Source organism: Perca flavescens, chromosome 15 (genome assembly GCF_004354835.1).
Source record: "Perca flavescens isolate YP-PL-M2 chromosome 15, PFLA_1.0, whole genome shotgun sequence".
In the NCBI taxonomy this organism is placed as follows: Eukaryota; Metazoa; Chordata; class Actinopteri; order Perciformes; family Percidae; genus Perca; species Perca flavescens.
The window spans coordinates 4118212-4144668 of record NC_041345.1 but is presented as its reverse complement, the minus strand read 5'-3'; the positions used below and the strand labels follow the sequence as shown (position 1 = coordinate 4144668).

At 40.1% G+C, this 26457-nt stretch overlaps 2 protein-coding genes across 3 annotated transcripts; both read left to right on the top strand.

The window, feature by feature from the left end:
• Positions 1–120: 120 nt before the first annotated feature.
• Positions 121–20807, top strand: triobpb (TRIO and F-actin binding protein b). 2 transcript variants are annotated; one of them, XM_028600163.1, is made up of 13 exons: positions 121–838; positions 4449–4505; positions 5462–5530; positions 5702–5791; positions 6042–6151; positions 7938–8382; positions 9944–10184; positions 11609–11720; positions 13543–13702; positions 14908–15009; positions 17341–17427; positions 18450–18654; positions 19787–20807. In XM_028600163.1, the coding sequence occupies exons 1-12, from the start codon at positions 833–835 to the stop codon at positions 18609–18611; spliced, it is 1641 nt and encodes a 546-aa protein (XP_028455964.1). In that variant the 5' UTR covers positions 121–832; the 3' UTR covers positions 18612–18654; positions 19787–20807. The 2 variants fall into 2 exon arrangements, with proteins under 2 accessions (XP_028455964.1, XP_028455965.1); XM_028600164.1 differs by having other exon boundaries at positions 124–838; positions 7938–8379.
• Positions 20808–23153: 2346 nt separating this feature from the next.
• Positions 23154–25792, top strand: ndufa6 (NADH:ubiquinone oxidoreductase subunit A6). Its single transcript, XM_028600229.1, has 3 exons — positions 23154–23357; positions 25228–25343; positions 25565–25792. Exons 1-3 carry the CDS (start codon positions 23222–23224, stop codon positions 25694–25696), a joined length of 384 nt encoding a protein of 127 aa, XP_028456030.1. The 5' UTR covers positions 23154–23221; the 3' UTR covers positions 25697–25792.
• Positions 25793–26457: the final 665 nt, after the last annotated feature.

The window sequence follows — 26457 nt, the reverse complement described above, 5'->3', positions numbered from 1 at the left end:
TTTGTCAAGTATGGTCTGCTGGGGCATGTGTTGAAATTCCTGAACTGAAACCAATAGCTGCCAAGAGACGATTTTAGAGGGGGGAGTGCCACTTTGTTTGCAAGCCCTGACAATTTTCAGCCTGGAAAATTATAGCAAGTAAATGTGTTTTTGGAAAGTTTTGGACTATCAGGTTTGGTCCCGAGGATAGGGAGGGAGTGACACCTCATATTAAACATTTGTATGCGTTTTCTTTATTATGATAACTTGTTGTCGTGGGTGCAATTAGCCGGAGCTATATTATACGTCATGTTGCTCTGGGGACCCCACTGGACGCCCCCCTCACGGCCCCTGGAGGTCCCCGGACACCGGTTTTAGAGCCCAGCAAAGTGTAGTTTAGGTAGGCTTGTTTTCTCAAACGATCTTCGCGGATCCGCCCAGGAAGTGGCAGACAGAGCAGCAGCGAGCAAAGACACACAGCCGAGGGGCAGAAGTGTAACGTTAGCTTACCACGACTTGTCAGAAAGTTGTAAAAAAGTATTACTTCTAAACACGTACAGCTTGTTCGTATTCTAGTCGGGTGGATGTACTTTCCCCTTAAGGCTGCATTAGTAAATCTACTGTGGACGTTGGGGGTGCGCTTGATTAAGTTAACGTGGGTATGAATGGCGGGGTTTTGTCAGATTTCGCGTAACGCCAGGGTCCTGCGAGAAAGTTAAGTTTTTTTTTTTTTAATTTAGAGCGTTTAGCTAAGCTGAGTTAGTGAACTTGACAGCAAAAAGGGGGTTTATCTGCGTGGGGGTAACGCTACCTTTCCTTTGTCTTTATTTTAACCTCTCTGGATCCTGTTATCATGACGGTAAGTTGCACCTTTAAAGCTGTTTTGTTTTTCCTGTCACTCCTTCCTGAATGTATAGCTACATTATTGCATATATGTGTTACATTTGTTAATGGACTGTGGCCGAGGAGCTGAACATGAACGTGTCTTACTTTGGTTTATGGTTTATTGTTAAGAAAGGTCATTGTAGGCTAGGTTTTGATGGATTTTTGTGGTTAGCGTTTGTTTTACTCGAGGGGTGTGCACGTTAAAGCTAAAGTGGGCAAACGTGCCTTGCAGTGATGTGTTGTAATTTATATGCCCAAGTACTAAGTTAAGTTAAAAGTTGACTAGTCTAAAACAAATAATGCTGGTTTCCACGTGTGCTGTAGCTGGTTCCATCTGTTGTTTACAGTAATAATTGTTTATAATAATAATAAATGTTTGAACCAGGATTAAAACATTTTAGGACACAGGCAAATAGAATCAGGCAATTTAAGTTATACAGAAATGACATGGAATATAATACAGAAAAAAAAGACTGTAATATCCAATTATAATAAACAAATTGAAAATAAAACGGTGTGGTTAAATAAGTAAAAGGCTTTTGTGAAAAAAAGTAAGTTTTGTAAGTTATTTAAGAGCTGATGTCACTGATTGTGCATGTCTCAGACCCTGATGCAGGTGGGTAGCAGGAAGTGCCATTAGCATGTAGCTTGTACTACATGTGTCAGTTTTTACAGCCAGCTGTGACACATGTCCCCTGTTTGCACACAGGCACTCCCAAGAAAACCATGCAAATGTTTTTTTAGAAAGTAGCCAAGAGGTATTGTTTCTCTAAAACCATTGTAATGCAGGAACCGTCATCCCAGTGAGTGTGTTGCAACTTACGACTATTTTCACCATTATTTAACGATTTATTGTCCTTATTTTTAAATTATTAACCTTTTCTTTATTTTCTTTCTCTTCGGTTTGTTGTTTGGTCTGTAAAATGGTGACAAAATGTGGATCAGTGTTTCTCAAAGCCCAGGATGAAGTCCTCAAATGTCTTGTTTTGTCCACAACTCAAAAGATATTCAGTTAAGTCTCAAAGAGGACAGAATAAACTAGAAAATATTTACTATTAAGAAGTTAGATTAAGGCAATTTTTGTTTTTTCATTAAAAATGACTATATAGTAAATAAAGTAATAGTTGACAACTAACAGCTCTTGTGTACATGTATCATTAGGCTCTACTCCCCTACTCACCCTCTTCAGGGAGCTAATCTATTTAACTAAACAGAAACAACTGAAGAGGAGAAGCATACATGCTCTAATAGGCCAGACAATACTCTTCTATAGTGATGGGAGACAGTAGTCAGAAAGAATGGACGTTGTCTCTAACAGTCCCCAGTGTTTGACCCTCTTCCCTCTGTCGCTGACCTTTTGAAGCAGGGTCACTGATCTGAGAGCACATGACAAGGAGACGCACTGTCGCATTTGGGGTTCTCCATAACAGATGCTGCCCTTTTTTCTATGTCTTCCTGTCAACATTGCCTGACCTCGCATGTGAGCAAGTATTGACTAGATAGTATGCATTCATGATGAAGACTGACACATCATAACTTGCTCCAGTAGCCTTAATAGTTTGAGTGGGGATCTTATAAAATGCAGCTGTTGCTCTCTAAAACAAGTTTCATGTTGTATTTATAGCTAGCACCTGATGATCCAGCCATTATTTGTGATTATGATTTGTGCATAAATGTTTGTGTCTGTGGATACCCAACAATAATAATAATAATAATAATAATAAAAAAAGTCAAGTGTTTAAAGACATTGTCACACCGTTTATTAATGATGCAAGGCCATTTAAATGGCTTATCAAATTTAGTAATACACAATATCTTGCAAACTTACACGGTCTATTGGAAGTCACCAGACCTTGAAGTGTGTTAGATTAAAAAAGATCAGTAGAATAGATGAACTCGCTTATACAGGGAGAAAATGGGTGGTACTCTGGCTTAGAGGAACACAACTGACGCCAGGAAGCCAGTATAAATACAGAAAAGGAGTGGTTAGGAATGACAGAACAGACAGAGAAATTATATTAGAGTGTAAACCGAGAGGGAGCTGAGCAAAATGATGTAGCTAGGGAATAACATGTACAACACGTAGCTGCAGTAGGGAGAAAAAAAGTGATGGGAATGAGACGCCAGTGGGAGATGAGATGACAAAGGCAGTGAGAGATTTAAAAGTGAGGAATGTACATGCTAGTGAGAGACAGATAAGCAAAGGAAGGAATGTACGGTGGAAAGAGTTGCCTAATCTTAATCAGGGATCGCCACATCTTGTGGTACCTAGGCATGTTTTCCTATTCCTGTCATCACGTCAAAAGCAAAAACAGGCCTGTTCCTTGAAACATTGTAGAGAAGCTAAAGCACATTTTAATGCATCTTCTGCAACCACACAGCTGGAGCAAGAAACGTGCAAAAATATTTCATAGTGTGTGCATCAGTGTTGAGTTCCCAGTGCAGATGAGTTTCCAGATCTTTCCTCCCATCACTAATGGTTAGGGATCGACCGATGCTGGTTTTTGAAGACCGATTATTAGTAGTTAATGAAACGGTTAACAGATATTTGGAACCGATATGCATTTACAGTGAAAATGAAAATTAAGATTTTGGAATGTTACAAACTCCCAAAAACAAAACTTTAAATGAACACTGTTAAAATGCAAAGTAGAACACTTTTAATTCATTACCTTTATTGGTTATCAGGCAAATACAACGCTGACACAGATAATCTGCAAACTGCCAAAAATACCTGCTCCATTTCCTAATCTTTCTGTCTGTCTGTTATCTTCAGATGTTTGTGTCCTCATCCTTTACAGACAAACTTGTTGTTTCCTGTCATTTTTCACTTCCCATATATGTTTTTCTATGTAATCACTGCCTTTTTATTATATATCTAGTATACTGCAGTGCAACAAAGAGCATTTTTGTCTTTTATTGTCCATATTATTCATGTGGAGTTGTTATTTTATCATCATATTTATGATGTATGTTGTGTGTGATGTCTTTAAGCTACTGGAATCTATCTATCTATCTATCTAGTGACAAACATTGAGATACTATCAACAATGAATGCTGTGTTGAATGTTTGCAGTGCGTACAGTATCATCAAGATGAAGATGATTTAGGGATCTAAATCATTTCATGTTCTAAAAAATAGTTGATACGTAAAGTTTAAATATAAGCGTTTACAAGTACCACTTTCAATGTGCATTTTAAAAAGTTTCTCCATGGTAGAAACTGGTTTATGTTGGTAAGTCGGCAGCATTGTATCTGTTGTTTTCATGTACAATGATAGAATAAGCCTATGGTGGTGTGGTAGCTGCTTATTGCTTGTATATAGATATAATTATATTCAGTATGCCCTACCCTTTGATATTATTCTTTGTCTTGTTTTTGTTACTTTCTTTCTGATCACATTCACTTTCTCTGGGTCTTTTTTTCTCTGTAAAATCCTTTCTCATTGTTTGTGATAAAGAGAAATAACCTTGACTAACACAGACACCAGAGTTCCTTTCTCCTTTTTTTGTATTTGTAACATTTCTGTCAAACGTTCAGATGAAGATCAGTGACCGTGACGCTGTGTGCTCTTTGCCTCACAGCCTGACCTCCTGAACTTCAAAAAGGGATGGATGTCCAAACTGGACAATAGCGGAGAGGTAAGGTACAGACGTCGGACTCCGCTCAGAAGTCCCATCTTCCTCTCTCTCCCTCCGTCTTCACTACCCTCTTCGTCCCTCGTTCCTAATCAGAAAGGCTGTGCGTAAGACGATAGCGGCAGATTATCCTCGTTATCGCAGTAATATCTTGGCTGCTTGAGGCACAGCAGGTGTCTCCTCTCTTTGAATGATATGCTTGGGTTAATAAGCTTCTCTCTTCACATCACATACTGTAGGCGGGGTCCAAAATGAGCACCATCTGCCAGCCAAATGCTGGCATAATATGCAAGTTGCTGGTATATCTGCTTCACTCACCAGCCAAACAATAATGTTAATCTATTGAGTGGCTGTTAACATTTGAACATTCACTAGCCATTTGGCTTTAATAATATAGGGCCTTGCTGTTTTCATTGCTTACTCAGACCAGGCTTACTCTGAAAAATCCATTATTTGGTATTACCGTGTCCGATATTGTCATTGTATTGTTTTGATAGTTGTCAATAGGGCTGGATATCGCCAATGATTTCTCGAATTGATTTGATTTCCAATTCACAAGTTCCCGATTCCATTACATTTCCGATTCAATATAAATTAGGGCAGGGGAAATTTCAGTTATTAATTTAGCTTAGCTATGAAAGAGATTCTCAGAGAACCTCGGCTGTAAATTGCACAAGCAAGAAGCAACCCTCAACTACTTAATGTTTACATTAAGAATTGACCCACAGAAAGTTAGTTTAAGGAACTTTTTACTTAATACATTCATGGTGAGATGGCATGTATTAAAAGATTGATTGACTGAATTGTATTAATCGATATCAGATCACTCAAACAAAGATTGATTTTAATTGGCGAATCGATTCAATGTAACCCAGCCCCCGGTTGTCATATTTGAGCCTAAGAGTTGCTGATCTCAGTTCAGTCTTGGATTAATTGTTATATCTGCTGTGTTTCTTTAGTGGAAGAAGCATTGGTTTGTTCTGACCGATGCTGGACTGAAGTACTACAGAGACTCCAGTGCAGAGGAGGTATGTTTTTTTGTTTGTTGTGTATATGAAAGTTTGTAATAATCCTAATAACGATATTCATTAAAACGCAGAGGAGTACTGCAAGCATAAGCAAATAAATTGTATCAATTATGACAATAACAACGTCACCCGTTTCTGCGTGTTGAAAGTGTTCCTGTGTTTTCTGTATAGAAAGATGACTTGGACGGAGAGATTGACCTAAAATCCTGTGTGAAGGTGTGTGAGTTCGATGTGGAGAAGAACTATGGGTTTCAGGTACAGGTGAGTTACGGGCCAATCTCTCATAGACTGTGTGCGACTGAGGTTCTTCTTAATATTCATCCCTTGTCCTCCTTTTCAGCATTAACCACACCCGCTCTCAATTTCTGCTGCATTTTTCTTGTTATTCCGTTATCAACACTCACATCCGTGTCAGTATCTCCTTCACCTTTTTCTCTCTTTCAGTTCTTCTATCATTTCCATCTCATTCCAGTTCTGTCTCCTTAACCTGTTTTTCTCTTTTGTTCTCCAGACGCAGGAGGCCGCGCACACGCTGTCTGCCATGACAGCTGGGATCAGGCGGAATTGGATCGAGGTTTTAAAGAAGTGTATCCGGCCCAGCAGCTCTCCGGACCTCACACAGTAAGTGCCAGTCGAACTGTTGAATATAAAAGCTTAAATATAAATACTAGCAACTTTAGAAGTGTAGATAATCAGGGGCAAAAGCATTTTTTTGCCTTTTTTAAATTGAAAGCTGGATACATTTGAGATTTTTCTCAGGCTTTTTCTGTAATCATGGAGAGAGGAGTGTCAATAGATGTGAAACTGGATGGTTCAAACATCTCCCGCATGAATAAAATGCTTAAAGGAACACGCCGACTTATTGGGAATTTAGATTATTCACCGTAACCCCCAGAGTTAGACAAGTCGATACATATCCTTCTCATCTCCGTGTGTGCTGTAATGCTGTCTGACGGCTCCAGCGGCATCAGGCCAGCACAGAACATGCAGGTGAATGGTTCCAGTAATCCTACTGCTCAGAATAAGTGACAAAATAACACCAACATGTTCCTATTTACATGTTGTGATTTATAGAGTCACAGCATGTACAAAAAACAATGTAACATGAGACACAGCCGTCTTCTAACCGTAAACAAACCGGGAACTATATTCTCAGGCGGAAGAATATAGTACTCGGACGGAGTGATATGCTCGCAGCAAGCCTGTCTGAGAATATAGTTCCCGGTTTGTTTACTGTTAGAAGATGGCTGTGTCTCATGTTACGTTATTTTTTGTACACGCTGTCTCAAATCTCAACATGTAAATAGGAACATGTTGGAGTTATTTTGTCACTTTTGTCACAATTCGGAGCAGTAGGCTAGTTGGAACCAGTTACCTGCAGGATCTGTGCTAGGCTAAGCTAATGCTGGAACCGTCAGACAGCGTTACAGCACGCACGGAGATGAGAAGGGTATGTATCGTCTAACTCTGGGGGTTACGGTGAATAAGCTAATTTCCCAAGAAGTCGGCGTGTTCCTTTTTTAAATGCAGCAATTTAGAGGTGGGTGTAACTGCGCATCTTTTATACCCAACGGAACTGACATTTTGTAACATCACTTTAGCTGGTGGAGCTTTTTATTTTTTTTTTTTTTTTTTTTTTAAAGATTATTTTTTGGGGCATTTTTAGGTCTTTAGTTCCACAGGACAGATGAAGACATGAAAGGGGAGAGAGAGGGGGAATGACATGCAGCAAAGGGCCGCAGGTCGGAGTCGAACCTGCAGCTGCTACGTCGAGGAATAAACCTCCTATATATGTGCACCTGCTCTACCAACTGAGCTATCCGGGCACCCGCTTGTGGAGTTTTTGAGCGGCATTTGTTTGCATTTATGAAATGTATAAGGGTAATTAGGAATTTATTTAAATAACTGATCAGTTAATTGTCACTTGCAACTTCCTGTCTTAAAAAGCAGAATCTAAAGAGGTTTTATCCTTCATTCTATAAGTTGTTTTTATAGTGGTGTTTATTTTACACTGTATTATTCTAAGATTGGTTGCCTCAGCGTTCTTGTATTGCTCATCTCATCTCCTGCTGCAGCTCAGCCTGGCACCTGAAGAGGTTCAGTCTCTGTATACTTTGTCTGTTTGGAATGAATCAAAGTCTGCATTAGTTACTTGGAGCACCAATCTATGTTTTGTTTTCATAATGACTCACCACACCGGCTGTGCCTCCAGTGTTCATGTTGAGGCTTTGTGTGTTGTTGATTCACTTATTTCTTCAACCTTGATGGATTTGTGATGATTTCCTTGTTTATTTCATTGAAGTAAGATTTATGAGGTTCTCAGATAGTAGAAGAAGAAATAATGCCTTTGATTTATTTTGATAGCCTTTGCTTTAAATTGAATGTATTCCTCTCTAATCTTCTCTAGATTACCTGATGGCAGCAGTGACAAGGAAAACTCCAATTCTCGCTTCCCGCTGTCTTCCCGTCGGCCATCGTCGCGTCACGTCGACGTTCAGTCGGAAACTCCGACCCCGGCGTCTTCTGCTCATCGTAGGTTTGACTATGTGGAGCTGTCCCCGGTTCCTGCCTCGTCCAGCCCTCTCCCAGCCAGTCAGAGAGAAGCAGCGGAGGGCCAGGGTAGGGAGCACAGCCAATGGCAGGAGGAGAGGAACACGAGCAGCCAGTGGGAGGCTGTGCTGTCCAGGAAGGGCACTGGCGGGGGATCCAACCAAAGGCTACGCACGGAGGAAGAAATAGAGAGAAAGTGGGCTGAGTTTGAACGCTTGCCTTTAAAGGAGATGAGCTCCTTACCACCGATGGGATCGCGGCCTTCCGGCCAGTCAGCCAATGAGGCGCTGCAGAGGGAGGTAGTGCGTGGAGTTGATTTTCCAATTTGCAAATTAAATAAAATGCAAATTCACTCATCTGCCCAGATGAAGTAAACGTTTCCTGTTTCTGCCTGTTAACACTTGAGTCCCTGTTTACTGGCCTGCTCTTCAGCGGTGTTTTCCATCTACAATATGCAGAGATATTGATCTGGGAAATACTGCTGAAGCTGTTCTGTCTCTGTGTGTTGTGAAGTGCAGCTTTGGTTTGAACCTGTTTGCAGTTTCTACACATGATACGCAGACTGCTGAACCACGAAGCTGGGCAAAGAGCTCTGCTGAATGCTGATATCTCATCATACTCATTCATACATTTACTTCATAAACTATTATAGAGCTGTTAATTTCATGCTAAAGAGAAGTTTATGCGCATGTATTCTTCTACTACAGTATTATTACAATATAATGAAGGCTGCATGCTTCCTTTGTGTTTTAAGCTGCTTCTGTTGCTTAAATCTAACCTAAGGCTTTGAAAGGTCAGCCGTGGTTGGGGTCAAAGTTTAAATAATTTGAACTTTGAGCACCAACAACCACAAATTCTTAAGAGGTGCGCACAACCCAAGGAGCGAGAGTTGGCCTCATTAGTCTGTCCATAGCTTGTGCACAGTGGTTCTGCCAGTGATCATGTGTAGATTATGTGTTGGTTGGCAGTGGGATTCTGCAACAGATTTACTAATTTGGCTAAAAATGAATTTATTTATTTTTTACTGTTAACAAGCCAGTGAGTATGAATGAATCATACTGTTGGTAGTCGTACCTCACATTTGGCCATCCAAAAGCATCCTGTTTCTTTATATCCTAATCCTTATTGCTGCTAGGGCTGGGTAGCGTGACTTTCTTAAACGATACTTTTTTCGATGCCAATTTTATAAAACAAATTACAACATTACGGCACAAATCGTATTATTTAATTTAAATGTATTTATGATCCTACTGCGTGAATTTAAATATGATCCTACTGCGTGAGCCCCGTCTCTATGCTCAACCTGAGTTTTTCCTGCGTGCCTCTACGACGTGTAACGTCAGACAGCCAATCACAGACATTATTAGACCTTGGTAGAAGCATGCTGCGTGCCTATTGGCTCACTGACACCGATGCGATCTACTGCTTAGTTATTGAAATTGGGTATTGGGTGGCTGGGTTCGCTCAGTTGGTAGAGCAGGCGCACGTATATTGAGATTTACTCCTCGACGCAGCGGCCGCGTGTTTGACTCCGACCTGCGGCCCTTTGCTGCATGTCGTTCTCCCTCTCTCTCCCCTTTCATGTCTTCATCTGTCCTGTGAAAATAAAGGCCTAAAAATGCCCCAAAAAGAAATTGGGTATTGGATGATGAGGCCTTTTTTCGATACTCGATACTTTAGAGGCAATTCAGTCGGTGCCTAAAGAGTTTTGAATTTGCTACCCAGCCCTAATTGCTGCTAATGTATTTCACTGCCAACACCAGCGTATGTATCATCTCACAGGCTAATCACATGTATAATTGATAGGCTTCCCGCCCCTAGGTCGCTCCGTGGGCTTTACCTCCGTCTTTGTCTTCCCCTCAGGTGGCGTCACTGAGGCAGCAGCTGGAGCAACTACGAGGAGTAGGGGGGGGAGGGAGGTGGGGAGGAGGCGTGAGAGGCGGCTGTGGCCCCGAGGCCCCCTGCGGCCGCAGCCTGGCAGCCATGGAGCGTGCCCATCGACAGGCGCTGGACGAGCTGCAGAGGCAGCACGACCGGCAGACCAAGGAGCTGGAGACGGAGAGGGACAGGCTGCTGCTGGAGGAGACCAAGGACACCGCCCGAGGTCAGCAGGCCACACGGGGATACACGGGAATATCAAGACCAAAATCATTGTGTCATTATTTACAACTGCAAAGACAGCTTTAAGGGTCATATGATAAAGAAAAGCAGTCCGAACTGTGTTGGAGGTTAAAGGTTGAATAGAGTTCACTGTTTCTCTTTAGGAAGGAAGGAATAGGTTGTTAACCTTGCCTTGGGTAATCGTTCCTCTAAACCAGGGGTCACCAACCTTTTTGAAACTGAGAGCTACATCATGGGTATTGAGTCATACGAAGGGCTACCAGTTTGATACACTCTTCTGAAATAACAAATGTGCTCTGTTTGCCTTTAGTTATATATGCTTATTAATGATTAATGGTGCTCATCAATGCGAAGACCCTGATCATGTTAATGATTTCTCATTATAATTATCAACAATGACTTAACAAGGTGGGAAACAGATAATATCAATATTCAATTTCCATTTTTAGAACAGGCCTGAGGGCTACTCATGTGGTCCTTGGGGGCTACCTGGTGCCCGCGTGACCCCTGCTCTAAAGTATGAGAACTATTAGAAATGACCAAAAAAGAAACTGGCATCAATCCACTTCCATATCGGGTGTCGAATGTCTGTGAATTATATAGATGTAATTTAATCTTAGGGTACACATTATATATTGATACTATACTTATTTGAAATTGACTGTCATATCTAAGTGTAGATCCAGCATTTTCGAGTGCCGTTTAAGGCTGTAAAAAAAAATTTTGTATTCAATTTCTGATGACGTTTTCTTGCTTGGTCATGATTTCTTTTACCCCCCTAAGCTTCCCCAATCAGGAAGATCCTTTAAGGTCCCATGGCATGAAAATGTCACTTTATGAGGTTTTTTAACATTAATATGAGTTCCCCCAGTCTGCCTATGGTCCCCCAGTGGCTAGAAATGGTGATAGGTGTAAACCGAGCCCTGGGTATCCTGCTCTGCCTTTGAGAAAATGAAAGCTCAGGTGGGCCGATCTGGAATCTTCTCCTTATGAGGTCATAAGAAGCAAGGTTACCTCCCCTTTCTCTGCTTTGCCCCCATAATTTGGCCCACCTATGAGAGAGGAGACATCATGGCTTGCAAATAAGCAAAGTAGCAGTTGGTCAAGGCCAGCTCATTATGGGACTGGCTCTAGTGGCTGTAATTCTGCACCAAGGCTGAATTTCGGGAAAGAGACTTCAGATCCAGTATTAGGGGACCACTAAGGTCTATATAAAAGAGACTTCAGATACAGTATTAGGGGACCACTAAGGCCTATATAAAAGAGACTTCAGATACAGTATTAGCGGACCACTAAGGCCTATATAAAAACATCCAAAAAGCAGCATATCATGGGACCTTTTAATGTGCCGTTATTAGCTACCAGGAGGTCACATTTGTGAAGTTGTGTCACGCTTGTGTGTTTCAGTAATGGAGGCTTTGAAGAAAAAACACAAAGATGAGCTGGAGAGAGAGGTGGAGAGAGTCAAAAGGCTCAGCAGTGGGGGGCTAGATTCACAGACTGTGCGAGCCCATCAGCAGTAAGTATCCAATCCATTTTTGCCAATGTGGTAGAGATGGAAACTGGCAATTAATACAATCAATTAGTCTACAATCAACTAATACAATCCTCTTACCTGCAGGGCTATTTATCAGTCTAGATAGTTTTGGTGTGCGTTGCCTAGTGTTGCAGATATCGGCCATAGAGATGTCTGGCTTCTCTCCAATATAATGGAACTAGATGGCACTCGGCTTGTGGTGCTTAAAGCACCAAAAAATGACATTTGAAAAACTCAACAGCCTGTCGTCTGTGAGTACGCTTCTTTCTTTATTGGATACATTTTGTCTGTCAAAAGACGTAATGTACAACTATAAAGATGATTTGTAATTTATAAATGGGGGGAATGATGTGTCACATTTTTGCAGGTATGTATATCATTTTTGTTTTTGTGTTGTTTGAGTCTGGAATAGAGGATATTATATCCTGTACCAGAACATTTTCAATACATTTAAATTTCAATACATGTTTTCACGGTGGTACAGTTGGTGTGTGTAGTTCAGTACAGAGAAAATAGTTCCTACATGAAACTGCTCACAACCAGGTCTGTGGATTATCTTGAGGAACCGGGTCATTTTTCTTGAAAGAGACATTGCTGTTGAGTTTTTTTCAAATGTTTATTTTTATTTATTTATTTTTTTGCGCGCTTTGAGCACCACAAGCTGAATGCCATCTAGTATATCCGAAATCTCCCAACACTGGGCAACTCACACCAAGACAATCTAGAATGGTAAATAGCACTACAGGAAAGAGAAAAATATTTATTTTTGATTTTGGTGTGAACTGTCCCTTTTTTAATGTTTGTTGTCATGACACAGTTAAGATATTTTGATTTCTGTAAGTGACATCTAAAAAAAAACATACTGTAGTTTACATGCATGCAGAAATCCAATAATATGAAGTTTTGCAAACTGCATTCTACCAGCACCCCTGTCCTTTGTAAGCCTTTACTTCACATTGCCTTGAAAATAAATGCTTGGTTGTCTCAGTCAGTGCAGGCCAACATTTGTAATTTATGTGAATAGCTCTCTTGTGCTTTTAAGTGGGAGTTAGCTGGCCACAAAAGGGTTTTCTGTGAAATAAAAGGTAGAATTTGCAGACTCCACAACAATCCAGGGTTCCTTGTCTAAGCAAGGCCATTGCCACAGAGGCCACTGGGTCCTGTTAGGCACTTAAGGAATGTAAGAATTTTGTCATGGATTAGTTTTCCTTTGTGAGCTCCACAAGGCCTTTGACAGAGCACTGTCTCAGTGGCTGCTACTGGAACCTGCATTTTAGGGCTTATCTGTGTTGCCTACTCTGCGTTTTTATTCCGCTCTTTGCATGCTCTTCCTTATTTTTGTGGTTATTGGTCATGAGCAGTGAAGATTTAAAACCACAGTCGGAAATACTTGCCTAATGGAAAGGAAAAAAATTCCCTCTACTTTTACACAGCATGTTGCTGTTACTAAATATAATCAATACACTATAATATTATACTCTACTGTAGTTTAGATGTATTCAGTAAGAGCAGAATAAAGGAGCTACCACTTTATAGGAAGATATCTTCCAAGAGATGAGCTTTGGTTGTTTGTGCATGACGTATAAAGGACATCCCACCAGTGCAGTGCTGTGACTTGATCTCTTTGTGTGTTAATACATATTGTTTCTTTGTAATTTATGCTGCTGTTATAGTAAAAAGAAAGCAGGTAATGTGACGTACATTGTCATAATTTTGAACCTGCAGCATGGCAGGTGTTGGTAGTCATTTCTGCAGTTTAGTTCACTAAGGACCCAGCATGAAACACACGTATCCATTTCTGCAGGGCAGAAACACAGGCTTTGCAGAGAGAGCTGGCCGGACTGTCTGAGCGCTACTCTCAGAAGTGTCTGGAGCTAAACCGAGCTGAGCAGAACAACGCTGAGCGAGAGAGGGAGATCAGCCGCAAGGAGAGAGACATGGAGCAGCTGAGGAAAGAGAACCAGGTGAGTTATCAACAGATTGCTCACAAGAAACGGTGCAATTTTTAAGTCCAAACTATCTCAAAATGAAAGATGGCTCTTAAGTCCTCGATGTTGCAGTGGCAGGTGTAATTCAGAATTATTGCATGACATTGTTATGGACTGTGTGACTATAAATGTTTTCACACCCTCACTGTAACATTGTCTACAATAAGGGACAGCTTGGAGGATGCGTACAGTATCTGTTGCTGTGCGCTATCCAAGCTCAAGGTCTTTGTTGGAATGGTAAAAAAAAAAAAAAAAGGGTTACACTTTACTTAAAGGTATCTACGTAAGAGTGGCATGACACTGTCATGAACGTGTTATAAACAAGTCCTTAACGTTTATGACATAACGCTTCTGTCATTAAGTGTCATTTGGTTTTTTGTCATGACAATTTAGGCCGGCTACACACTGGCTGCGTCGCGTGACCGTGTCAGCTCCCATGGTAACAGGTTAGAGCTTACACACTGCCTGCGTGACACGCACATCTCAGGCGTGGCTCGAGCCGCGCCGAAAACGCGCGCGTGCTAGAAATAGAACCGACGCCTATTTTTCACGTGACACGCAATTGTGTTGGAAGCGTTTCCAGGCAAATAGAATAGGAAAAGATGTTTGTACCGTATGTCATTTTGACACAAATGCATATTAATAAATGGCATGTTGATGTTTGAAAGTATCTAGGTTTTGACATAAATGCAGATATAAATGTAATTTAAAACATCAATTTTCAAATATTGCACCTGTCAACACGAACGAAATATTCTGGAGCCTATTTTGCAGTCAATACTGCCGACGTTGTCTTTGCTGTAATCAGATCAGTATATATTTATGTTTTAACATGAAGTATGCTACTGCTTGAGTGCAGTAAATCAATGGGAAACATCCATGTGTCCAGACAAGGCTAGCAGCACCACGTCAGACAACTTTCTGGTGTGCAAAGACAGAAAACGCCACGCAGCGGCCACGCAACAGAAACGCCATGCTCACGCCACGCAGGCAGTGTGTCATGACAGTGTCATGTGTTCATGACAGTGTCATGTCACTCTTATGTAGATACCTTCAAGTAAAGTGTTACCAAAAAATGTGGTAGTCTTAGTCTGGCTGTAGAAGACTAGTGATCCATTGTCAGCAAAATGTATGCCAACCAACGGGTGTCATTCCTAACGACAAAACATGTTCCTCTGCAGGACATAAAGGCCCGTTTGACGGAGGAGATGAGTCGGACACAATCTACCAACACGTATCACGGCTCAGAGCACAACAAAGACAGGACGCCCTGTGAACTAGAGGTAACAGCTCGTGTACTGTGTACTTGAAACTGAGAGTGGATGGTGCGGGCGGGTCTGTGTCTGCCAGTTCTTTGTAACTTCCTGAACTGACAGCAACACGCAGCAGATGTGCACAAGTGTGAAAATATCACCCACTGCATTGTCTTGAATGCTGAGTCAAAAATAACAATAATTGTGAAACTGGAGGAGTTATTTAAAAATGCAGCTAGCTTTCTGACTGCCTCCAATTAATCTTAAAACACTTCAAAATTTAAATTCTACTAAGTCAAATCTAGATAAAAGGAATGTTTTTTTTACTGGATCTGTGTGTAGCCATACACATTTAATGTTTTTAATTTTTGCTAATGTAAACTATAGTGATGTATTTGTGGTATTTTCTGTTACTAAAATTGAAACTAAAACCACTGACTCACTATTTTGTTTCCCTTCTGTATAAAACTAATTAGCATGAACTGGTTATCTGCCATAACAGACACATGCATGGTGGAAAAGCATATTGCTTTTAAGTTTTTTTTTTTTTTCTTTCCCAAATGTAATTGTTCAGTGCTTTCATAACTAAAGCAAAATTCCATTTGACTTCATTGTGTTGAGATGTGGGCAAAAGTTTCAGCGGTAAATACTGCGAAACCCTGGGCAAAATAAACCAGAAGAGAACTAACCCTTTAAGTCTTGAGACGAGAGCAAGTTAAGAAACTCTCCAACCACCCACTCGCAAATGAGCTAAAAGTCATAGATTATGAAATACTGTAGATTGCATCATGTAGACATGTAAAGCATGACTTGCACTGTGTCCCACTTGCAGTTGCGCTTGACTTTGGGTCACAGTGTTTGCACAAATGGTCAGGAATACACTTAAAAGTACTGCACTATTCAAATAGTCATACATTTTGCTTAAAGGTCCAATGGCATGAAAATTTCACTTTGAGGTTTTTTTAACATTAATATGAGTTCCCCCAGCCTGTCTATGGTCCCCCAGTGGCTAGAAATGGTGATGGGTGTAAACCGAGCCCTGGGTATCCTGCTCTGCCTTTGAGAAAATGAAAGCTCAGATGGACCAATCTGGAATCTTCTCCTTATGAGGTCATAAGGAGCAAGGTTACCTCCCCTTTCTCTGCTTTGCCCACCCAGAGAATTTGGCCCACCCATGAGAGAGAGAGAGATATCATGGCTTGAAAACAAGCGAAGCTACAGACACAGAAATGGCACATCCTAAGGAAAGCTCATTGTGGGACTGGCTCTAATGGCTGTAATTCTGCACCAAGGCTGAATTTTGGGAAAGAGACTTCAGATACAGTATTAGGGGACCACTAAGGTCTATATAAAAGAGACTTCAGATACAGTATTAGGGGACCACTAATGTCTATATAAAAGAGACTTCAGATACAGTATTAGGGGACCACTAAGGTCTATATAAAAGAGACTTCAGATACAGTATTAGGGGACAACTAAGGTCTATATAAAAGAGACTTCAGATACAGTATTAGGGGACAACTAAGGTCTATATAAAAGAGACTTCAGATACAGTATTAGGGGACAACTAAGGTCTATATAAAAGAGACTTCAGATACAGTATTAGGGGACCACTAAGGTCTATATAAAAGAGACTTCAGATACAGTATTAGGGGACCACTAAGGTCTATATAAAAGAGACTTCAGATACAGTATTAGGGGACCACTAAGGTCTATATAAAAGAGACTTCAGATACAGTATTAGGGGACCACTAAGGTCTATATAAAAGAGACTTCAGATACAGTATTAGGGGACGACTAAGGTCTATATAAAAGAGACTTCAGATACAGTATTAGGGGACCACTAAGGTCTATATAAAAGAGACCTCAGATACAGTATTAGGAGAACATCCAAAAAGCAGCATGTCCTAGGACCTTTTAAGGACACTTAATCAAGAGACACTCGTGACTTCCAGAGGAGAATCAGTCCCAGAAATAGGCCGCCCTGCTGTCCAAACAAAGGACACTGACATGCCACCCAGCCTCTGAGAGTCATTATAAAGCAAACATGTGGCAGTTCCTTTATACTCTTTCTGGTTACCAAACTAATGTTGCAGTTTTGAGAATACAAACAGAATTTCATGATAGACACTGTTTGGCCAAAAGCCCAAGTTATGTACGATTATAAATGACAGAAAACGCCCACTGTGTTTATCATAAATCAGACAGAACACAATTGTTTTTTTTGGTGTGGGTTCAAGTGATAATTATAATAATATAGGGTATTTATAAAAGAGGTTTTGTGTGTGTGGTTTTTTTCTTTTCTTTTTTTTTGGCAACAAATGACAACCACACTATGTTGTTTTGTTGTTTTTCTCCCAGGTTCTTCTCAGGGTAAAAGAAAACGAGATTGAGTACTTACACAAGGAGATCAGCTGTCTGAGGAACGAGCTGCAGTTTCTTAACACGGTAGTCTGCCTGTCTGCATCTGTGTGTGTTGGTCTGGTTCTACTATTATGTGTGTGTGTTTTTTTTGTATTCTTTCTGTAAACCCTACATTATTAGACGAATAACGTGGAATGTTAATCCTTACATCCTTGAAGAAGGTGGTTAAGTATCTTAAAGCCTGGAAGCTTTCAGGAAATGCAGCACTACATATTTTTAAAGTGTTTTTGGCTTAAGATGAGAACATTAAAACAATGTTCACACAAAGTTCATTCTAAAAAGCCACTGGGATACGTCTATATAATTGGCTTAGGTGGTAGGTCTGCACGATATGGAAAATAGGCACCATGCGATAACGTTGAAAATCGCGATATTTCTTGTATTACATTTTAAAATGCAGTTTTCTGCTGACATTTTCTTTCAACTAACACAAAAAAATCTCTGACTCTATCATGATATGTCGCAGCCTTTCACAATGTGTTTATTGCTCCAGTTGATATTGCGATGGCGATTTAAAAAAAAAAAAAAAAAAAAAAAAAAAAAGGATACATTGTGCAGCCCTATTAGTTGGTCAGAAAACCCTGCACCCTTGTGCTCTGGACATCCTCATCTAGTGATTACTATACAGTGAATGAATTTGACAAAGTCAGTGCAAGGATGCTCTGTCTGTCTTGTTTGTAATAATATTCAAATTCAAAAGGGCTTTATTGGCATGAAACTTTCAATAACAATGTTGCCAAAGCATCAAAGTACAATTTGTCCAAATATACCAGACAGAACAATATCCTGATAATACTGAACCTTCCATGCTTCTGTTATTTGGTGTTGCTCCTAAGGAAAATGGCATGTTATGATATATGAATATTGTAATTTTAAAAACACAAATATAGCATGCTATATTAGAATTATAGAAAGTATAGGTTTTGTTTCATAGTGAATGTGATTTCACACTTGGATGGTCCCCAAAAAAGAGAGAGCAGGCTGATGTAGTATTAGATGAGGCAGTTTGAGGAACTTGAGCCTGTCTACTCCTCTCTGCCCCGCAGGAGAACCGGCTGGCCTGTGAACGATACACGCAGGTGCAGGAGGAGCTGAGTGGCCTGAAGGGCCGGAGCGAGCGAGAGATCCAGAGTCTCAAGGAGCACTTGAAGCTGGCCATGGCCGCTCTGCAGGAGGGGCAGAAGCTGGGTAACAGCCTGGACCACTGAGAGTCTGCTGCTGGTACTGACGCTCTGGCAGACACAGTGACAGGTTTGGACTGATTCATTATCATTATATTAGAGCTGTTAATCTTCCCCTATAATACCATTCAAATTTAATTTGTTATTTTCTTTTTTTATATTCTAATATTTAATGCTCAAATGCAGCCTGTTATAATATGTACTATACTACTCAGGCTTATGCATTGTCAATGCCACTATATGTGGCATGTGGTTGTTGTTGTTGCACGTTCTGTCCACTAGAGGGACTTCCAACATCAGCCTGGCCTTGAAGGGGACCTACGTCATGGCGCATTGTATTTCTTGCACGCCACCATGTTTCCATGCATTTTCAACCACGAGCACACAGCGACAAACCCAACTCTGTAATGAAACATTATCTAACCAGTGTATTGGTTACTCGGTACGTAGTTTCGCTTTGCCAGACCATCCACACACTTCGGAGGAGGGTCTGGCAACTCCACACAGCATTCCTGGATGGGGAAAAAAACGTGCTCCGGTTTATTGGCATTTCTTTAAACCAATCACAATCGTCATGGGCGGCGCTAAGCTCCGCACGAAGCCGCTGCAAAATATGCGTCATACGCGAGAAAACTCAGATTGGACGGATAGTCTAGCTAGCTGTCGGGATTTACCCTGCAGAGATCTGACAAGCAGTTAACCATTGTCTTCAGAAATCAACCAGAGTTTAAAATTCCAACAAAACAGAAAGCGGAAAGAAACGGAAATCGGCGAACATACATTTCCTGCTGCTCCAGAGCAATCCCGGAAGTGGAACATCAAGGATATACATTAGACTACTCGGTACGTAACGTTAGCACCGTGATCTTAAGACCTCACAATGCCTTATGTTTCTCACTCCCGCTAACTTATTGTTCATCAGACGTGACATGACAAAAGCATTTCGTTTTTACATGCGGGTAGGCCAAGGCGAGAAGAAGGAAATTAGCTAACGTTAGCCAACATATTTATAAAAAAAATCCCATTTGAATAGTAATTTCAGCATTCGAATAGCATTGATATTATTACTATTCGAACTATATTTGATTTTCGGAAATTCATTCCAACAGCCCTAAGCCCTTATGGAGATTCTGAGAGGCAGATATTTATCAAAATGTCTTTTGTTATAGTCTCATTCTTTCTGTATGTTTATTGTTTTGCAGGTGTGTCTGCACCATGGTGACTGAATCAAAGAGGCATACACAAAAGCAGAGGAGATGATTGTTCAGTTCCGGCTGTGTGGGGACCATGATAGTGCCTTTAGTCTTCAGTCATTCTGCCAATGAGCAGTATAGAGTAGCTATTAGCCGGTTTTATTACACTGGGCCACACATGATATATAAAACTGCACTTTTATTATTATTTTTATTTTAGCTTTTGCTTGCTTTGAGTGCAAGCCGTGTATGAGTGCGCATTTGGTCTGAAAACTGGAATATTTGTTGAGTGACATGGTTTTCTCTTTAATCATGTATTGTAAATAAAGAGTTCATACTGTGTCAGCTTTTCTTATTGGATAATTTTCTCATTATCTGTCTTCTGCCTGAGACGACAGGGGTCAACGCAGTTACATAAGAGCTACTGTCATCTCAGTTTTCTATGTTGTACAGCTTTTGAGTCATGTTTACTCTGTGAAAATGGGCAGACATTTTTTTTTTTTTTTTTTTTTTTTTTTTAGAAATGGGAGCTTATCATTTGCTGTAATATTATTTTTTACCTGGAAAGTGTGCTTATGTAGTATTGTATTTGTGAATATAAAATTCTGAAAATCTATTTTGGGATTATTACAGGACATAACAGCAAACGTTTCTAATTCCTGGCAGGCTGAATTAAAAGTTGATCTGTGATTGCATAGAAGCAAAATCAGGCTCAACTTTCTTTGCGGATGTTTGTAAAAGCTGTTGAATGAATGTTGTCCCACGTCACAGATATCTCTTCGTAAACCATGGCTGAGAAGCAGGAGCTCTCAAGCTTCCAGTCTCCCCTGATCATTGTTGGCATTTTTAACAAGTGACAGGTGTTGCATCAATGAGCCAATTTTTTTTTTTTTATTGACCGTATGAATTGTGATAAAATGACCTAATCTACCTGCCTTTTGAAACTATTTTCATATTTAAAGTACTGTAGAGCCCATATCTTTGTAAATTATACACATTTTTGCAATCAATAAAATAAGTTCAAAAGAAACTACTCTGCATACATTTCATTTCAGAGATGCCGTACACCTGCTTCTGCAGACTAGACATGCACATAAGCTTATCTGTTCCTCATTTAACAGTTTTTTTTTTATTTTTATTTTTTACGATTGCTATGGCAATTTTTTCAATACTTTTAACAACTTTCCTAAACTCTTAACACAGCACAACATCTGTCTGTGTAGGCTATACAATGAACACATGTCTTGTTACTTTGACACAAATTGCATACAGTTAACACAAATTGAAAATGCTTGAACATCTTTTACAAACAATCATGACCAAAACAATGGATATGTACCGCCAAATTCACAAATGCTTTCACACTAAGTCAAAGAACAGATAACCTCATGTTCTAAACCAAACTTCTAGGCTAAAGTGAAAGTTCACAAACAAACCCTGCATTTTATTCCATTGCTACTGAGAAACAGCTGATTGAAGCTATGCAAATAGATTAATCACAGCTGATTCCCATCCAGGAAACACTCAGATGTTGAGGTTCTTTAAAACGCATGACCACACGTTGCAGTACATACAGTAAGGGAGGGCTGATTTTGTGTGGAAAAGGAACAATAAAGATGAGCACAAAGAAAGTAAGAAAAATTCCTGCACGAGGGAGAGGAAGACGAGTACCAGGACAATGTCTGTCTTTTTTTCATAAACCGTACATTCTATAAAGCTACTCTGAGATGGGTCATTCATTTTTTGTATTGAATTTCTGCAGCAAAAGAAACAAATTTACTAAACCCAACAAAACATAAATGTAGAGGCTTCAAGAGAAACTGCAGTGTAAAACACAATCTATGATTAATACGATATACTATTGTCTATTATATAAGGGCAGACACCTGACACATAAAATAATGCAGTTTCTGTAATTCCATGTGATGTTAGTGTTTTGTATGATATTGTGCTATGATTGACTAAATGTTCCTGTTGGGAGAGAACATGTGTTAGTGTTTTGGAAGAATTATTTGATTTGACATGTTTGCATTGTTTTGGTAGACATAGTGTAGGCCTATTGGGTTAGTATATTATTGTATTTTGAAAATGAGTGTTAGAGTTTAGTTTTCAATGTGTGATTTTGAGCATGAAATTAACTGTTTTGCCAATTGTGTGTTGTAGATGTGTTGGTGCCTTAAGAGTGACCTAAAATTGTCACAGCGATCGTAAAAAAACTTAAGACCAGTAGACTATTGCCACACATACATTAACAATCTATGCAAAGATTATGCACTGTAGTTCAAGAAAAATTTGGAAACAAAATTGCATGATGTAATAAATGCAATGCAATAGCCCTGCGATACCCAAGCACCAAGACAATGTTTTTGTTGAGACTTTAGTTCTTTGTGTGTAGACATTGTTTTCAAGATTCAAGATCCTTTATTAATCCCACGACGCCGGGGGACATTTGCAATGTCACAGCAGTGCAAAAAAGACATTAAAAATAAACAAACAATGTTGTGATTTCTTTTTTTATTTTAAACATTGAAATTTTTTTTTTATTATTTAACCAGGGATATTTCCATTGACATTCAGAATCCCCTTAAGGAGCCATGGAGGCAGCATAAAAGGTTTCACATACAAGAACAAACGACGGACTTAAAACAAAACAGCAAATTACATCAGACAATGAATTAGCAGTGTTCATTAACAGAACATGTACATTAAGTGGTCATAGTCCTTAGTCATGCTTACAAAATAATCTAGTTTAAGGTGACTGTAGCTCACAACAAGATGAGGGTGCAGCAACTTTAGCCCACCTCATTTACATTTTTGAATGGACAAAAACATTGGAACCACCTCAGTATCGCAGGTAAAAGCCAGTTCAGTATAAACAGACTGTTATACAGTCTATGGTTAAATGGTCTTGACCTCCTTAGGGGGTCCTCAGAGTCAATGCAGGGGGGCCTCCAAATTATGGTTACGGTTTTTTAAAGTTTTTTTTCAAAAACTAGAAATTTCCTAAAAAATGTAACCAACATATTATTAGTAAACTAGCCTTTAGGTAAAGTAGTCACTAAGGCCATCCACAGATAGTTATTCCTAAGGATTCACTGTGCCACATGTATGTTTAACATTAAAACATGATTTATAAAACCATTCCAACAACTATTTTAATAGCTTTACTATTCTATGCAAAAAAGGTATGTATATAAAGGCTTTTGGCCGTGCTACACGTTATTATAGGCCCAGTTTAATATGCAACATTTTATACAATATATGTAGTAGGGGGTCCCTGCTACATCTCTCTTGCAGTTAAGGGGTCCTTGGCTTAAAAGACGTTGAAGACCCCTGGTCTATGGTTTTTGTCTTGTGCCAGTCCACTAGGTGGCAGCACGGTGTTTCTCAACATCACGTTACCGTCGAATACGTAAAACCGGAAACGCTGTAACGACAGCAGTTATGGCGTCCGCAGCGACCCGAGTTGCAGCCGGTGCTGCTAAAGTTGTTAAACCAATATTTAGCCGGGACGTGGACGAAGCAAAGCGCAGGGCCCGGGAGCTGTATCGAGCCTGGTACCGAGAGGTCCCTAACACAGGTATGTCGGTCCGCTGGGCTCGTTAATCGGTACCGTTATATAAAAAGCAGCGCCAGCGTCAAGGTCGTGTCTATGGAGAAGTCCAGCAGAGCGACTTACTTACATTAGCCGCTAGCAAACAGCAACAACCACAACGATACAGTTTGCAGATGCTAGCTACGGTTATATGTTGCTTAACATGTAATAGTAACGCTGACGCTGTCACTTAAGCTAATCAAGGCTTACGTGCAGTTTAGTGTCACACATTATTTTCCAAAAACTGAGTGTCCCCAATGATGAGGGTCTTATTTGAGACAGGTTAGGGTTAGGGTTAGTGGTACGGGTAGTGGAAGGGTTAGGGTAGCCCAGGTAGGTTAATGGTAGTGGTTAGGGTAGCACAGGTGATTTAGCAGGTTCATAATTAATTAAGGACATTGTATGGGGAATTTGGGACACTAAACTGCAATTAAATATAATAATATATAATATTAAATATTGAGAACACCCCCCTAGAATGAATGCGTTCATACCTTGCAATATTTAATTCAATTCAATTTCAATTCAATTTTTAATTTCAATTTTATTTATACTATCAGTTCATAACAAGTTATCTCAAGACACTTTACAGATAGAGTAAGTTTAGACCACACTCTATAATTTAAAAAGACCCAATAATTCCCCCAAGAGCAAACATTCAGTGCGATTTACTACTTCATACATTTATTCGGTTCCAAAATTCAATAACACGTTTTAAAACCATTCTGTACAAAAACAAACGGAAAAAAAAATCCCAACGTTTAACAACAGAACAATCAAACTAAAGATATTTAACTGTACAATTCAAAGTCATAAATGCATCATCCTTTCCTTCTATTTCCATTGTCACTGTACACACACTTACAAATAAAAACATATCTCCACGAGTAAGCGTCACTATTCGCTCATACATGAATAGTCTCCGTTAGTATTTGCCTGTTTACAGGGTTGCAGTATGTACACATTTTTACTTTTTCAGTGTTTTCATGTGGGTGGCAACCAAACGTAAACGGGCGTGGACTTTAAAGGCTCTGAACGCCCATAGAGGTGTTTTCAGTTAATCAGGCTGATTAACCCTCTTCCCAGGACTGTGTGGGTGTGTTGAGACTGTAATTACACAATATCATTGTTGTTGGTAGATGAAGATTTGTGACCTAATATATTCCCATCAAACCCGTGGCCCACCTTTAACCAGAGCAGAGATCTAATCTGCCAGAATAACTGCAAACACCTGTGTGATGTGTTCAGAGGCTATAAGATGACATGCATCCTATTTTTGGTTTATGGTGCAAAGAGCATGTTCTTAATTCCCCTTATAGCACACTCACACACCTGGTAAAGAGGATTGTCATTTAAATGTGTATATTTTCTTCTCGTTTAGGGCCCTGATTATGTTCTGTGGAATGTACGTTTACATTTGGCTCCAGTTAATACTTAATAGAGGCACAAACGGTCTAGTTTACATTGTGCTGACAGGTTGGAGGCTGTCCACATTTGGGTCCCATGAGAACTCAAGATAAGGCAGGATATTTGTTTTTTGGGTATTAGATCAACTTGTAGATTTGGAACAATTTGCATTAAAGACTCTTAATGCTCTTATTTTGAAAGCGGTAAGACATTGCAGTGACACTGATGCAATTAAATATAAACGTGGTGTGGCCTCGCTCCCTACCAAATGCCTGGTTATCCAACACAACTTTCTTCTTTTTCTGAAGAAAAATGTATTAACATAACATCCACACCTCAGGGGTCTGTGCCTAAAATAATAACATAAATAATTATTAAAAAAATGAGCTCCTGGATGTAGTTGTGGTGGAAATGGAGTGACTTTTTGTTTGCATCTCTTTCTCCACAGTGGCAACGTTTCAGCTGGACATCACAGCGCGCCAGGGAAGAGACAAAGTGAGGGAGATGTTCAACAAGAACAAGCATATCTCTGACCCCCGCGTGATCGACATGCTAGTCATTAAGGTAAAAAACAGCCCTCCACTGATCTATGAACTGCATGAACCATAATGATTTAAATTTCCTAATTGAAACGACTAGATGTTTAATTTTGTCCTTGGAGTCTGCTTTTTTTTAGGCCGTTTCCTCCAAAATCCCAATGTAGACTATTACTGAGAGCAAAACTATCCTGTGTCTTCCATGGTGTGTTGAATTTTTTTTAAATGTGTATGTTATTTATTTCCCAGGGGAAAATGGAACTGGAGGAAACGATCCATGTCTGGAAGCAGAAGACCCACGTAATGCGCTACTTTCAGGAGACTGAGGAACCTCGTGCCAATGATTTCCTGTCCAAATTCTACGGGGGTCATGACCCATGAACTGTGCGGCTGTCTGCTTCCCTCTGACCCCTCTTTGCTTGTGTCCAGTGTCACAGATGTTCCCCTTTTACTGTAAATACAAACTTAACACTCACATATCGACGGTTGTGTCTTTTATTCAGAAAGGTTATTGGGGGTTATTTTAAAGGGACAGTTCCCACGAAAAACAGTATAGAACTTAATCCACAGACAGTGTTACGAACTGCTCCTTCTTAAGGCCAATTTATGCTTCTGTGTTAAATCAGCGCTGTGGTTACGTGCGTCGAGATACCGACGCTATGCCGCAGCCTGACGCGCACCTCTCAAAAAATGTAACTACACGTGCGACTGGTAGCGTTGCATTTCCCCCCTGACTCATTTCCTGGTTCTCCTTCTCCATAAACAACATGAAACCAAGGAGAGGGTTAAGTTTTCCTGCTCCAGATTTCCGACCGTGGTCAGAAAGAACAGGAGGAGGCACTTTGTTTAATCACGTCATTCACTCTACGACTCACGCTGACTCGCTCTACCACACACTTCTCACTCACACACACACACACACACACGCCAGCCCTGCTATTCTCTTAAAGAGATCGACGCAGACACCAGCGCACAAGTTCAATTCACAATTCGGGCCACATTGTAGGCTACGTGGAAACCATAAGTCAGGCTTTATTCTAGAGAGACAGTTGGTGGGTGGACATTCCTACTGTAAATAGAAAGCAGCTCATATTGAAGCTGTTCACAACAATGTATTTTGGTATTGTGAGTAGTTGTCTTTT